The sequence below is a fragment of the Arvicola amphibius genome, chromosome 14, assembly GCF_903992535.2.
Source record: "Arvicola amphibius chromosome 14, mArvAmp1.2, whole genome shotgun sequence".
In the NCBI taxonomy this organism is placed as follows: domain Eukaryota; kingdom Metazoa; phylum Chordata; class Mammalia; order Rodentia; family Cricetidae; genus Arvicola; species Arvicola amphibius.
Genome location: NC_052060.1, coordinates 37,559,033 through 37,575,073, shown reverse-complemented (window position 1 = coordinate 37,575,073; position 16,041 = coordinate 37,559,033). Strand labels below are relative to the sequence as shown.

The 16,041-nt window shown below is 42.1% G+C and overlaps 1 protein-coding gene across 1 annotated transcript in view; it reads left to right on the top strand.

The window, feature by feature from the left end:
* Nucleotides 1-16,041, top strand: part of Egf (epidermal growth factor) — a 74,380-nt gene that overhangs the window by 33,165 nt on the left and 25,174 nt on the right. The window contains exons 8-15 of the mRNA XM_038311400.1: nucleotides 457-579; nucleotides 1,462-1,587; nucleotides 2,589-2,725; nucleotides 4,465-4,613; nucleotides 7,793-7,897; nucleotides 9,557-9,780; nucleotides 13,479-13,646; nucleotides 14,816-14,947. Of these exons, the coding sequence (XP_038167328.1) occupies nucleotides 457-579; nucleotides 1,462-1,587; nucleotides 2,589-2,725; nucleotides 4,465-4,613; nucleotides 7,793-7,897; nucleotides 9,557-9,780; nucleotides 13,479-13,646; nucleotides 14,816-14,947 (1,164 nt within the window). The remainder of the gene's footprint in view (nucleotides 1-456; nucleotides 580-1,461; nucleotides 1,588-2,588; nucleotides 2,726-4,464; nucleotides 4,614-7,792; nucleotides 7,898-9,556; nucleotides 9,781-13,478; nucleotides 13,647-14,815; nucleotides 14,948-16,041) is intronic.

Sequence of the window (16,041 nt, the reverse complement as noted above, 5' to 3'; positions counted from 1 at the left end):
CCTCAGCTTCTCTGACTGCGATTACAGGTGGGTGACATCATTCCCAGCTGAAGCCTTTTCTGAGTCCTGTCCAGTCCTAATGCACTGTGTCTTCCCATTCCCTTCCCCAGTGTTCTGAAGTTGCCTGCTCTCCCACATAAATCCCAGCACACTCCAAGCACTTACCATCCACTTTAGTGATTGTTAAGAGCCTCTCGTTTCTCTTCCTACATTTAATTACACACAACATAGCTCTACCTTTCTACCACGTGTAATTAGTTCTATTTTCCTCAAATCCTAGCTCTTTAATTTTTTTAGATTGATATTTTGTTTCTTGTTTTTATATTTTCAGTACGACAGCATCTCATAAATGTTAGATATTTTATCCAACTTCCTCCTTTCAGAGTGGCAACTGATTATAACAAATTCTCACACCCAATTTGAACATTAATTTTTACTTTGTCCTTTCCTAACTAGAACTTACTCCTTGCCCAAGCAACGCATCTGAATGCAGCCACGGCTGTGTTCTGACATCAGATGGTCCCCTGTGTATCTGTCCTGAAGGTTCAGTGCTTGAGACAGATGGGAAAACGTGCAGTGGTGAGTTTATTTGCCTTTTGTTGACTTGATGATATGAATTTTCTAAAAGACACCAAATTTAACCTTATCCACAAAGCAGACTATATTTTTCAATTATCACATACTGAAAGACATGGATGCAGCAGATGAATATGTAAATTTGAGAGGTTTTTAAGACAGCAGAGTTGGCTTGTTTCTAGAATGTTCTTTGACATTGTTAGTCCCGGAATAGCATCACCAGCTTCTAGCAGTGTGATGAAAACTGCCCATGTGGTCTCAATGCTGCCAGGTGGATGCAGAGTGCTCTGAACATTGCTGGCAACTCATCACTAACCCTCTGCTTTTCTCTTCCTAGAGCCCTAAGCACATAGAAGTCTGGGTGGAACTCGAGATTAGCAGGAGAGTTTTAAAAGTAGTTTTTAACTGTTTAAATAAAATATGCCAAAAATGAAAAAAATAGGTGAAATTTAGTATTATCCAAAAATAGAATTGGAAATAAAACAAATTAAGATAGTTGAGAAGTAAAACAAAGAAGCAAAAATGCAAAAGTCAAGAGGCCAAAAACGTATGAGACAGAAAAATTGTATTACTCTGCAGGAAGAGTTAGGACCAATTCAAAATGCGTTTCTTTGTCTAGCCGACTGCCAGCATATGCGTTCTTGAACTCAGTGGTGGAACACAAGGACGAGGCCCACTGGAATGGGAAAGGTTAACATCAAAATGCTGGGTTCTGGGAAAGGGGATGCTGTGACATTTTCCTCTAAACTCTGACAACTTAGTAGATGGCAGCAGCATGAGTGGTTAAGAAAATGGGTTTAAAGGGAAACACAGTTGGTTCTTCGGAGTACTTTCATGAAACATTGTTTTATCTTGTGTGATATAATATCACACTGGATTTTGTAGGTTGTTCATCGCCTGATAATGGTGGATGCAGTCAGATCTGTCTTCCTCGCAGCCCAGTGTCCTGGGAATGTGGTTGCTTTCCTGGATATGACCTACAGTCGGACCAAAAGACCTGTGCAGCGTCAGGTTAGTGTTGCGGTTGTTCAAAAGCCTCCCCATGAAAAAGGTCACATAAAAATAATGTTACATTAGAAATATGCAAAGTCAAATTGCTTTTGATTCTTGGTAGAAAATATGATTTAAAAAGATGTTGGAAGTGGGAAATAAATCCTGTGACTATGAATAATGTAAATAATAATAACATAAATAAGTTTTGAAGAATATTTATGCCACTTTAACTAGGAGGCATCCAGCCACTTGAAGAAGGGTGTGGTATCTTTAGTAGATGAGGGGGCCATCATGGACGTAGCCTTAAAGGGCTTTATAATTAAGAGATGTTTATAAATGTTTGTAGATTGACTTGATTTTGATCTCTCTGGCAAATGTAATAAATAATGGCAACACTTCAACAAGATCTATCTTTTTCCTTCAACTTTAATGTGAAGTTTACGCTTCAACTGTTTCTTTTCATCTTCCGATATTCCATCTTTTCTGACTTTCACCACCCTTAGAAATCTTAGATTTATGCAAAAATTGGTTTTGTCTGTTGTGGTTATTTATGCTGTTAATCAGAGATACTATAATTCTGATTCTGTGAAGCTTGCCTAAGTCTGACCCAATAGTCTTAATTCCACACAGTCTTGGTTAATAAAACCTAACAAATCTGGAGAATGATTAGAAAACATTATAAATTCAAGGAATTATGATCCCCTTTGAGAAGAGCGCCCAGCAAGGGAAAATTAATGGATGGATTCAACATGTGTGAGTGAACGAGGTGACAGCCGGAAGACTCGCGTTATTTGTCTATGGTCGGGTCATTTAATCTTGCTCTTTCGGGATGAAGCCTTGGCAGTGACACCTCATAAGAGATGGGGGTCTTTGCCTACATCTGTCTACACTGTTGGGGAAGTAAGCAAGCTAGTACTGCAGGGATTAAAGAAGAGGACGCAGTGAAAAGCAAGAGTCAGAAGTGCTGTGGGTTTTAAAGCATGTTTCAGTTTCAGCCGTATATGAAATTTGGTTAACAGGACCACAGCCATTTTTACTGTTCGCAAATTCTCGAGACATCCGACACATTCATTTCGATGGAACAGACTACAGAACTCTGCTCAGTCGGCAGATGGGAACCGTCCTTGCCCTAGATTATGACCCGGTGGAAAACAAGGTACACTTTTCTTTTTCATGGACAGATGTGAAGGCGCTGTTAAGTGACTGGGGGATTTTAGCTTCACCGATGACCTGGGCTACTTGAAAGTCCTTTGCCATGCTCACAATAATCAGACCCAAAACAGGTTAAATATATACATTTGAGAAGCATCAAGGACTCTCTCATGCGATGATATCCCTGCCCCGATCCTTTTTAACCATCTTACTGGGGAGATTGTGTAGCGTACTACGTCTGTTTCCTCTCTGGAGATGCAGGTGGGAAACTAGCATGATGCTTTGCCCATAGAAGTTGCCCGGTGAACAGGTTTTTAATTTTTTTTTGCTAGTAGCAGGAGGAGGGTGGGTTGGGACTGGGGCATATGAAGTAGGAGTTAATAATTGGCATTTGATATATGTCACTGGGAGAGGGGACTTAATGACTCCTGAACTTTGAAAATCAGGAGACAAGCTTCATGCTTATGTGGAAACAGCAGCCTAACATGCAGCATCATTTACAGAACTGAGGATGAACTTTAAGTCAGGTGGCCATCTGCCAGTCTTTGATTAGTGTTCTTGTTTCCTTGCTACTCAAACCGTGGGTTTTGGCCCATCTGGAGCTTATTAGAACCGTAGAGTTCTAGGCTCCCCCCACCCACTGGACTAGAGCCTGCCTTTAGCAAGATCTGCAGGTGATTTGTATGAGAAGAAGAGTGTCACTTCTGTTGACACATCGTCAGAAGCAGCGTGATCTGTTCCGTAGCCTGCACAGTGCACCTAGGAAGCCCTTTGTACCTGCGGAGTTGGGCAAGATTAATGACTCAAGAGGAAAGGAGCTTTAGCAAGTGGCTGATCTAATGTCCTCATTTCTGTAGTCTGGAAAATTGAGGCAGTTCCGCAAGTCAGAGGTAAAATTGGCAGAGCATCCATGTTTTCTGAATTGGCCTGAAGTGGCGTGCTGGGGGCTGAACCAATGAAGATACAGTTCAGCTGGCGTCCCTCATTCAGCTGCAAATCTCTGCTTTCTGTCCAGCAGAAGAAACTTCTGGCGGTTGAGTACAAATGCTATAATACTGACCAGTATCAAAAATAGCTAAATTACCACAGCGGGGTGTGTGTGTGCGTGTGCGCACGTGTGTGCGTGCATGTGTGTGTGTGAAAGAGAGACAGAGACACAGAGAGAGAGACAGAGACAGAGAGAAACAGACAGAGAGAGAGGGAGAGACGGAGAGACAGAGACAGCCTGTCTTAGGGTTTCTATTGCTGTGAAGAGACACCATGATCACAGCAACTCTTATAAAGGAAAACATTTAATTGGGACTGGCTTACAATTCAGAGGTTTGGTTCATTGTCATCATAGCAAGAAGCATGGAAGCAGACAGGGAGACATAGTGCTGGAGAGGTAGCTGACAGTTCTACATCTGGATTGGCAGGAAGCCGGAAGAGAGATATTAGGACTGGCTTGAGCATATGAAACCTCAAAGTCCACCCCCAGTGACACACTGACTCCAACAAAGCCACACCTCCTAATAATGCCATTCCTTGGTGACCAAGCATTCACAGCTATGAACCACACAGTGATTAAGTTGCTTAAGGTTATACATATTCGGGAGTAGTACAGTTGGGGCTTATTGTAGATAATGTCTGTCTGTCTCCAACTATAATTATACTGCATGACCTGAAGACCTGTTAATCTCCTCTATGTATATTCTACGTTAATATTTAGAAAACTAAACAGAAATGCCTAGTTTTCTTTCGCAGATATATTTTGCACAGACAGCCCTGAAGTGGATAGAGAGAGTTAATATGGATGGCTCCCAGCGAGAAAGACTTATCAAGGAAGGAGTAGACACACCAGAAGGTCTTGCTGTGGACTGGATCGGCCGGAGGATCTACTGGACAGACAGTGGGTGCGTTTCTTGCTTTAGTTTTATGTTGCAGGAGATGGAGGTGAGGAAATAGGAGATACCACTGGCCTTATTCTCTACTGTGAACATAGAAGAATAGGGCTAGCCATGTGGGGAGGGTGAGAGAAGGGTCCATTGTTCTCTGTAACCCCCACTCATCCCCATCACCAAACAAGACAGGGTCCACAGTGATGCAAGGATTTCACGGACCAAGAAAATGACATGTGCTTTTGTGGTTCAGGCAATTGTCACCAGTGCAGCCTGAAACCTGTCTAAGCACCACCAGGAAACGTTTGCACAAGGCCCCTAATAGGCATCTTCCAGGAGACACGATAGAAGAGGAGATGAGAGCTGCCTTTGCAGTCAGCCCTAAGGTTAACTGAGAAGAAAGGGCAAATTTTCCCGTTAAAAGAATGAATGCAGATGTAAATAGAAGTATCAGGTCAGGCATAAACATGAAAGAAAGGTATACATGGCCAAAGGGATTGGCTGGCCCAACTCCTGCATTGTACAGGCGAAGGACTTAAGACCCAGAGAGGCTGAGGTTGTTCCAGGGTGTCTACGCAGCATGTGAGTGTCAAGTCTTGAACTAAAATCCTTGCCATGGCTCCTGTTGAGCAGGCACGAAGGAGAGAGTGGAAGGGTCCCTGACAGAAAGACATGTCCTGAGGCTGGATAGGGTGAGCTCTTTCCTTCTATGAGAAACAAGAGAAGCAAAGATGGGATTTTCTCTCCTCTGGACACCCCTCTGTGCCTGTGGCATGGTGAACCTGAAAATAAACAGGACCAGGCAGGAGGAGGCAGGTGAGAAAAGGATATCTCCTGTGTGGTGCTAAAGAGAGCCCACTTCCTCGCTTCTGAAAGAGAAGTATGAGCCACACTCCTGCAGTGTGCTCTAGAGTGTTTTCTTCCAAGTAACTGAAAAACAGTGTGAATGGTGACCATTCTGAGCATCTGCAACCTGTGCAGCCATATTAAAGGAGAAGAAAATGGACTAGGGTTCCACATCTGGGAGAAAGGTAGCTCCAGCTCAGAGACCCAGAGAACAGGCTTATGGACCTGTGCTCTGCTGTGCTGTGTGCAGAAAATCTCTGGTTATAGGAAGCAAACAGGTTCTTCACAATGAGCCAGATGTGCAGTGTGGTGTGCAGTTACGGTGGAATGCTCTTCTTGTGTCCAGGTTGAGCATGGCTCCTTATTTGCTTACTTAACTTTGCCTTCACTCTTCATTATTGTTTGTGTATCTGTCTATTAAATAACTGCAAGATTCCGGATGCTGTACAAAGAGTGTTCCATCCAGGATGCTATGAAGTCCCAGAGAAGTCCGCCTTCATATCTCTAAAGATCAAGAGAATTTATAATCAGAGTGCTAAAATACCTTTCTCAAGATTAAACAGAGAGCTCAAGGTTCCCCAAGTTACCACAGAAGTGAACTTGGGGGCTGCTTGGGGTAGAGCAGGCACTTTGGGTTTGAGCCCCAGTACCCCAAAACCTTCAGACAGAGACCCTGTCTCCACCACTCAGCATCAGAATGGGTGAGACCCAGAGTCATGCAACAAATTGAAATCAGCTCCGGCTGAAACAATTACAGCCATCATAATCACAGCCTTCTCCATGGTGAACCCACATAAAAGCACATTCTCTATGTCAGCTGTAGGTAATGACAGGGCTGGTATGTGGTTGTTTTCCAGAGTGTAAACATTTATCAGGAGCACAGATGTCAACAGCCCTTTCTGCTCCCTTCTCACTTCCCCGCATTTGGGAGGCACCTCTAATTTCACCAGAGTGTGATTAGTGCCTACTGCCCAGGTAGTGCCCCCAGGAGGCATCTGGGCACAGCTGGAGCCTGCAGACCCAGACCTCAGGTTCCCCAGCACATTGACTTCAGCAATAACAAACCCTTCTTAAGTCCTCTCCCCTCTAAAGACAGCTGCTTAAACAAAACCTTTAATTTGTCTGGAAATGAGAGGCTTGTAGTTTAAAAACCTTGATATTAGCTAGAAATCTGATTTAAATAACTGAGACTTTAATCCTAGGTATTAGATTACATGACAACTCTAAGTCAATGAAAACCAAAGGGGAGGGGGTGGCTGTATTGGTTTAGAAAAAGACAGATTCATGTGAGCATGACACATAGATAATTATGTACAATTATTAATTAATAGTAAGGGACCCTGACTCCTAAAGTTAGTGGAACCATAAATGTAAAGATACATGTGTGCTTGTTCTCTGGGAGATTCGTGGTGGGTGACTCTTACCATCCAGTGGAGGATATCAACAGTTCCAGGGATGGAACTCATCCCTGGGCCTCTGCTTTCTTATCACCGGCCCTGGGGTCTCAGCACATGGGAAGCCCAGTTCTCATTGCCTGCCGGGGGTAGTTAAAATCTCTAAGTGTTGTAACCATGAGATCAGAGAGGATGATTTTTTTACCCCATCATAGCTTCAGGATCCCTTCTCTCCCTCCAGTAGAAAATAGATACAAAGGATAAGAAACCCTAGGAAGTGAAGTGATGGATAAGGGCTGACTGGTACCCTCCATTTGCCCTGGAGCAATGAGGAAGAAAGTTGAAGCCCATGTACCTCTCTCCTGCTGTCCTAGCTTGTCCTCTCCTCCCCGTGGTCTGTGACCCACTGTTCTGGCCTCCTAGTCTCTGGCTCCATGAGTGCAGAAGGAGGTAGGAGGGTGTGAAGCCAACGAGACTAAAGTATTTATACTTGGCTTTGTCTGTGCCAGGCTGGTGACACGTCCCCCTTTACCCTGTCCTGTGCCCGGGGTCAATATGGGGTGCTACTTAGATGGGGTTTTTGTTTGTTTTTGTTTTTTTTGAGACAGAGTTTCTCTGTGTCAGTATGACTGTCTGGAACTCTCTCTGTAGACTAGGCTGTTCTCCAGCTCAGAAAGTGCCTTCCTCTGCCTCCCAAGTGCTAGGATTAAAGTTGTATACCACCACTGCCTGACTGGATTTTAAATCAATAGAACTTTTGTGTGGTACTAACTTTATGAGCGTGTGTGTGTGTGTGTGTGTGTGTGTGAGAGAGAGAGAGAGAGAGAGAGACAGAGAGACAGAGAGACAGAGACAGAGAACATGTTTATGTATCAATATGAGAAAATTAGTAGTTTTATTTGAAAAGTAGTGTTGATATAACACCTCCCCACTTACATTAAATACCGTTTTTAGGAAGTCTCTCATTGGAGGGAGTGATTTGAGTGGAAAGTATCGTCAAATAATCATCAAGGAGAACATCTCAAAGCCACGAGGAATAGCTGTGCATCCAAAGGCCAAGTAGGTATTTCTGAAAAGAAGGCACCAGATGCTGAGTTTGTGCCCATGTTTACATCTAAGATGCTGTGACCATGTTCATGTCTAAGGTGCTCGTGTCTAAGATGCTGTGACCATGCTCATGTCTAAGGTGCTCACGTCTAAGATGCTGTGACCATGCTCATGTCTAAGGTGCTCATGTCTAAGATGCTGTGACCATGCTCATGTCTAAGGTGCTCACATCTAAGATGCTCAAGTTTGTGCTAAGACACAGGGGGTCAGTGTAATCAGAAACCAAGAAGATCGTGATTTTTTTCTCAGATATTCAGATCCAGCATGATTAACAACAACATCCCTTCCTCAGCTCTCAGTCCTCATTAACCAGTTAAACTTAAGCCCATGAGTCTACTTTCCTTAAAAATCTTATGTTGTTGGAACTGGAAGGATGACTCAGTGGTTAAGTGCGCTGGCTGCTCTTCCAGAGGACCCAGGTTTGTTTCCCAGCACCCACACAGCAGCTCACAACCATCTGTAACTTCAATTCTAGGGGATCTGATAACCTTTCTTTGCCTCCACGAGTACCAGGCATGAAATGGTATTATAGACATGCCAAAACACTCATATACACATATTTTTAAAAATCCTTTACTAAAAGAAAAAGATTTAAACATATGCATTGCTGTTTCTTGAGAAGAGAATGAAATTAGATGTGTTGACTTATCAACTCTATTTAAAAAAAAAAACCTTGAGAAGACCTCAAATGATAGGTCATTCCTAGAACTAGATAAGCAAAGATATGAATTATGAAAGAGTAGTAGATTCTATGCTACTAACAATGAATTAGCATCACATTCTGGTTTGAGGGTGGAGAATTAAGGAGAATCAAGAGTTTCTTCAGAATTACTAAAAAGCAAAGAGAGAAATGGGAATTTTATAGTTGTTTCTGAACAATGTACTAGTAGTAACTGGTAATTGATCTGGAGCCAATCAAATAGTTAAAACAATGAGAACACATCTCTCTAGATATTAAACAAGCCAACCAGATATTAAACCATATTAATATTTTTTTAAGAAATGTGCCTAGTTCATGAAAGTTTAAATTATCTTAATAGGTACAGCGCCTTGCATAAATCTAGGAAACAGGTAAACACACTATTCATTTTATTGTCGTTTAATGTGCATAATGTAAGAAGGAGCTACCAAGCTGTGCAGTGGTGGCGCACACCTTTAATCCCAGCATTTGGAAGGCAGAGGCAGGTAGATCTCTAAGTTCGAGGCCAGTCTGGTCAACAGAGTGAGTTCCAGGACAACCAGGACTACACAGAGAAACACTGTTTTGAAAGAAAAAAAAAAAGAGCCATCAAATTGATTGCATTTTGCTGTTAATACTTTTCATTCAAGTACAAATTTGATTAATAATATTCTATAATTTTAAATATCAATTCCTTTTCCATCTAGTAATCTGACCCCATTTTTTGTTCTAGATAAGGATTTCTACAGACAATTGAGGCTGTTCTTCCTTTTTGTTTTTAATTGTTTAGCATGCTGTGCTCCATTTTCTCCTTGTGTATTGCTTAGTGCACCACTCTTTACACCCTAAAATGATTTATAGTGACATTTCCGTGTTGAAAGACTAGAAGCGCTTTTCATGCAAATTTGACTTGTGAGTTTTCTTGATTGAAGGAGACTGTTCTGGACGGACACAGGGACGTATCCGCGGATTGAAAGCTCTTCCCTTCAGGGTTCTGGCCGGCTGCTGATAGCCAGCTCTGATCTCTTGGAGCCCAGTGGAATCACAATTGACTACTTAACAGACACTTTGTATTGGTGTGACACCAAGCAGTCAGTGATTGAAATGGCCAATCTGGATGGTTCCAAACGCCGAAGACTTGCCCAGAATGATGTAGGTGAGACTTTGGGGTGGATGATTCTTTGTCTTTCTTTGTATCATTTCTATAGAATTTTTCATTCTATTATCTTTAAAATTATGTGCACATATGTATGTGTTTGGAAATGTGTAGATGAGTGTAGGTGCCCACAAAGGCTGGAAGAGGATGGGTGTCAGGTTCCTTGGAGCTGGAGTCACAGGTGATTGTGAGCCAGTGGATATGGGAACTAGAAACCAAACACAGATTCTCTTCAAGAGCAGTACTTTCTCTTGGCCATTGGGCCGTCTCTCCAGACTCTGACCTCTTCATCTTGATTAAGTGCTGATGTTAAATCTAGAATGTGCTTACATGTGTATACACATTTAGCCAGACTATAGAGATAGATTTCTTCAAGAATTATAAAAGAAAAAGATTACCTGAGCACTGGAATAATGAAAAAAATAGTGTTGTATGATCCAAGATTTTTGCAAATAATAGTGAAAAATCTTATTTTTTTCTGGACTTAAGAATAAAAATTTATTTTTTATGTCTTTTTAATCTGCCATTTCATAACTGTGATAATATCACTTTCAAGAATGAATGAATATTGGTTGAAAACATGGGCAAAGATTAATCAATGACGTTTTCTCCCCTATTGTATTTTCAAATTCTTCATGGGAGATCATACTTTTCATAAATATCTTTAAAACGTTAAGCCAGGGACTTGAGAGATGGTTTTAGTGGTTAAGAGCACCGGCTGCTTTTCCAGAGGACCAGGGTTTGGTTCCCAGCAGCCATGCTGGACACTCACAACCACCTATAACTCCAGCTCCAAGCATTTTGACACCCTCCTTTGGCCTCTGCAGGTACCCACATACATCCACACACGGGTACACAGAGAAACACACACGTGCACACTCTCTCTAGCCCGTCAAAGAGAAGTACAAATGCAGTGTGCAGTGGGAAATTCCTCCAGACTTGGGGAGTCCACAAGGACCTTTGGAACTGGGCCGTGTGGTAAACAGAGCTACAAGGATAAAGTGACTGAACTTACATTTGGATTTGCTAAGGATACTGTAAATGATCTTGAGCAAGAGGCATAAGTGACAAGATTGGCATTTCAGGGAAATCACCTAGATGACAGTGCAGTGGTCAGATTGAGGTCTAGAGAGTAGGACATTGATGGACAAGTTACAGGGGATGTCCAGGCATTAGTTCACAGAGGCCCGAACTACCATGTTATTAAAAAGTGAAATAGAAGATTGCAGGATTAAACATTATGAATAAAAATTAGGGAGGGTCTGATGGCAGGTTGGTATAAGGAAAGGTGAGAACCTGAAAGTGTTGGAAGAATTTTAGGGATTTAGACACTGGTTAGAAAGATCAAAAATTGATCTCATATAGGAAGGAATTAACAAAACAGTTATTTTGCCAAATCTATTTAGTTTAGAGACAATAATTTTCTAGATAATATAGCATGAAATCGAGCAAAAAAAATACTTAAATTGTATGTATTTCTACAAATGTTTAAAACAGCCATATTCTTCATAAATAATGGTAAGTTTGCATTTATAGTTGAACCTTATCTATCCACTTGATAGATATTCATTGATTTCTCATAGGGAATGAAGATATGGAAGTGGCTGATTTGATTTTTTTTTAATACTACCCAATTAAATAAAACTATAGCTTCATTACAGAGGTAGATATATGAACATTCCTAACCAGGATATAAAAGCCTCACATTCTGGAAAAAAAACATAGTATATAATATTTTATTTTATTTGTTTTTGACACAGGGTCTTATGTATTCCAGGCTGGATTTGAATTATGTAGTGGGAGATGACCTTGAGCTTCTGGCCCTCCTGCCTTCACCTCCAGAGTGCTTAGGTGATAAACATGTTCCTATACCCAATTTAGGTGGTGCTGGAGATTAAACAGAGTTACAAAACAATAGGCAATAGGCAAACTCTTCACTAGCTTCATAGCCTTTTAGCGTATAGTTTATAATTTCAAGGGTTATTGCAATCTGAAGAGTGTAATTTTCTCTTGAGCAATATCAAATAATGTGCTTGTCTACTCATTCCTACACTAGAGCGCCACCTACTGTAGGTTTTCTCAATTGACTGTTCAGGATTTTCTTTTTCTTTTAATTTTATGTGTATGGGTGTTTCGCCAGCATGTATGCCTCGTGCCCATGGCGGGCCAGAAGAGAGCATTGTATCCTGAGGAACTAGAGTTACTGACAGTTTGAGGTGCCATGTTGGTGCTGGGATTCTTACCTGAATCCTTTGGAAGAGTAGCCAGTGCTTTTGACCACTGAGCCATCTTTCGAGCCCCAACAGTTCAGGATTTTTAATGAAAAGATTGAATGGATTCATCTTTAATGAAAGTACAATTAGTTGTGGTTGTTTGCCATATGTAAGGATGACTGTATTCTTCAATGTGTTTGTTGAAACATAGGAGCTAATTCTAGCACATGCTTCAAATGGACAATCTTTAAGGACATTATACTATATGACTAAAAAGGCAAATAGTTAGACAGTCCTGTTTGCTCATGGTAATCCAGAGTAGGTAGCCTTATGCAAACACAAGGTAGTAGAGGATTTCTCAGGGGTAGGGGGACATTGGCACAGAATTTCAGGTTTTCAAAATCAGATTTCTAGAGACTGGTCGCACATCAGTGTGTGTACACTTAGCCCTGCTGAACAGTGCACGGAGGCTAAGGCAGTAAAGGTTGTGTTATGTGTCTTCTAACCACAATAAAAGGAACATCAGTCATGTAAAAGAAATTTCCATACTGTGCCGATGGTTTTGCTTTGGGACAAAGGACTAGAGACTGAAATGAATGCTAAGGATCCTAGTTGATAAGTGGTAAAGTGGAGGACACTCTCTATGGCCATGACAAGTCATTTGAGTTTTCCACCACATGGGGGAGACATTCGTTTCACTTCTCCAAATTTGTTGACCTGGTGACCATGAGGCATGATGAATGAATGCTTCCAAGGCTTCAGAATGTATATCTCTTGCACTCTGGTGTCTTGAGACAATGTGCGGCGTTGGCCTGTGCTCAAACCCCTCCTCGCAGCAGTTCCAGGGGCTTGCAGAGGTGGTTTTAGTTGAGGAGTGCTCAGAAGGCAGCCCACTGGATGACCAATAGGAGCTATGGAGTTGGAGGCAACAGATAATATGTGCTCAAAAAGTTCCTTTCAGCACGGCAGGGAAGCGACAGGCTAATGGGATAAGGGGAGGAGGCCATTGGTACAGAAGGTGGGATGCCAATAGGCTAAGCTTGGAAAGGAGGGTAACTGTGAAGAGATGGGGGTCATTCTTGGCAGTATAGGCCTGGGAGAAGTAAGAAAGGATGATGTGTAAAAATAGAGAGCAGCCAGGAGACACGAACTCGGGAATGCAGTGATGGAGATGAACTCGGGAATACAGTAAAAGGAGATGACAGTTTCGAAAACCACTTGCTCAGTCACGTAAATTATTCTAGTGCCCATGACAGCCATTCACATGACAGAACCTGGACTGAGCAGCAGGAAACACGCTCAAGTTCAGTCTGTGGCAGATGGGCACAGAACGTTTCCTCACTGGCCTCCTCCTTGGTGCTGTTAAGACCCGTGTAGGTCAGCAGCCACCTATGATGTAGTGTAGTGGTTCTAAGCGTTGTCCCCTTATAAAAACCCCCTGTGAAGAGAACCTCTCTGAACTGAATGGCCTTTCAATGCTTCCAGGTCACCCATTCGCTGTAGCCGTGTTTGAGGATCATGTGTGGTTCTCGGATTGGGCTATCCCCTCGGTAATAAGGGTGAACAAGAGGACTGGCCAAAATAGGGTACGTCTCCGTGGCAGCATGCTGAAGCCCTCGTCTCTGGTTGTGGTCCATCCATTGGCAAAACCAGGTACACCGGAGCAGTCCCACAGGCCCTCCTGCACCGGAGACTGTGGCCGCGATAACCAATGGTAGCAGGCGGTGGGGGTGGAGGGGATTTTGTGATTTTTCTTTCCATCTGTCTCCATAAATGTTAAATTTTTCTGAGATTTCTGCATTGTTTGAATCAAAACCCAGACAAACTTGGTAGTTTGTGCTTCCTCCCCGAAACGATGATTTTATTCCTCTAGGCTTTATCCCAGCAGCCACACGCCTCCCCTTCCTCCATTTTACCTACTTTCTACATTGCAAAGACTCGGGTTACAGAAATCAGGATAAGCAATTTAAGGGGGCTGGAGAGATGGCTCAGGGGTTAAGAGCACCGGCTGTTCTGTCAGAGGAACCAGGTTCAGTTTCCATTACCTACATGGCAGCTCACAGCTGTCTTACTTTTAGTTCCAAGGGACCTGACACCCTCACACAGGCACACATGCAGGCAAAACACCAATGCACACAAAAATAAATATTTTTTTTAAAAAGGATAAGCAATTTAGATCCTTTTCATAGTGGATAAACAAATAGGTAGGTAGATAGATTATAAATATAGGTAGATATAGATAGATAGGTAGATAGATATGATAATAGAAATTATATATACATATTATATTATATATATTTTATATAATATGTATATATATACACACAAAGTATAAACACCCCAGTTGAAAGAAAGTCCCATTTGGAATTCGTAGCATCAAATAGGAATAATTGATATGTTAATAGTTATTGATTCAGGCAACTTAGATTTTTGCGGTGGAAACCTGTACATGGGTTCCCCTCACCCTCACATGCCAGGTAATGAGCAGCAGTGAGTAGCAAGCCAAGGAAGAGTCATTCAGCTCTCTCCAGCAACTCCTCTCCCTGAAGAGCTCTGAGTTTGACTAGATCACGGGTCAGGAACTATGAATCACACCTGACTAAGGAGCCTTATAAACGAAACTACTGACTATGCTCAGCAAATAATCCTAAGGTAGCAACATTCTGAGCTGTCTGCCCCTCGTGGGAACGCCTGTGAGAACAGTCTGTGCACACCTTCCCTTTAGAATGGCTGAGTTCTTACCCAGAGATGTCTTTGATTTGCATCAGCAACATCCTTGACTTCTCCAGACCCATCCACACATTCTCTCTGTTCTCTGCTAGGGGCCGATCCCTGCATACACAAGAATGGTGGCTGTGACCATATCTGCCAAGAGAGCTTCGGAACTGCTCGGTGTTTGTGTCGTGAAGGTTTTGTGAAAGCCCAGGATGGGAAGATGTGTTTTGACCAGAAAGGTAACTAGTTACTGGCTGGTAATGTAGCAGCTGAATTATCCCACCCCACCCCAGGCTCCATACAGTGGGACATCCATGCTTCTGCTTTTGATGATTGCAGTGTTTTGTATTATTAAGTGCTCCTGGTCTTCAGGAATGCTGAGTGTGTTTGGGTTTCCTCGTCCCTGCCCCAGTGAGTTTTGTTGTTTTTACTCCTTGTTATAGACTAAATTAGACTGACTTCTCATTGTAAGCTTCATATTCTCCCCATTTGTAGTGGACTGTGCTGGGGCTTAGAAATAAATGTCCACATTGTGCCACCTCCCAGCGATGTTTAGAGCCAATTTCTTTACAAATGTTAGGTTCTTAATTTTAAGGGCTGCAAAAGGCAGTCTCCTTTCCACACTATAGATCCCAGTAGGAAAACTTGAGTCCTTTAGAGAAATGACTTTAAAGTACCAAACAGGGACAGGAGGTGCATACTGAGAAGGCTCCTGATCCACTTCTTTGCAAGCCGTAGCTGAGAGAGAGAGAGAGAGAGGCGAGAGAGTAAACCCTGATGACGTACGACCTTTCTGCCTTCAGTGCGTGCCCAAACGAGGCATATCTGGAGACATCTTTTGGTGTCTTCCTCCCAAAAATGTGCCAAAGATAATTTATATTTTCTTAAGCCTTTTTAAAAAGTGCATAATTATCTGGTACGCGTGTTATAAATATAAGTTAAGTGACAGATTGATAACAGTGAGTGGATTGCTCTGTCTGTTGAGTACAGTTGGATAAATTGGGTTTTCAGACATTTTTCCTCTATTAATTTGTTGCCTTAGGATAATAGTTTCATGCCTCTTAGATTCAGAACTCCTTTATGCTCTTTAAAAGACTTCTTAAGATCCCCAAAGGGTTTTTGTGTATGTGAATTATATTTATCAGTTCTTAGGATATTGGAAAAAATAATCTTAATTCAAATGATATTAAGAGAACCCTACTGTTTCTCAGCATAGCATAGTTTATGGTAACGACTAAATATGCCTGACATAACAGATAGTTAGAACGGAGCCATTGTTTTCCGTGTCGGTCTTGAAGTCAGCAGCACAGACAGCAGCTGGACCCACGGCCAC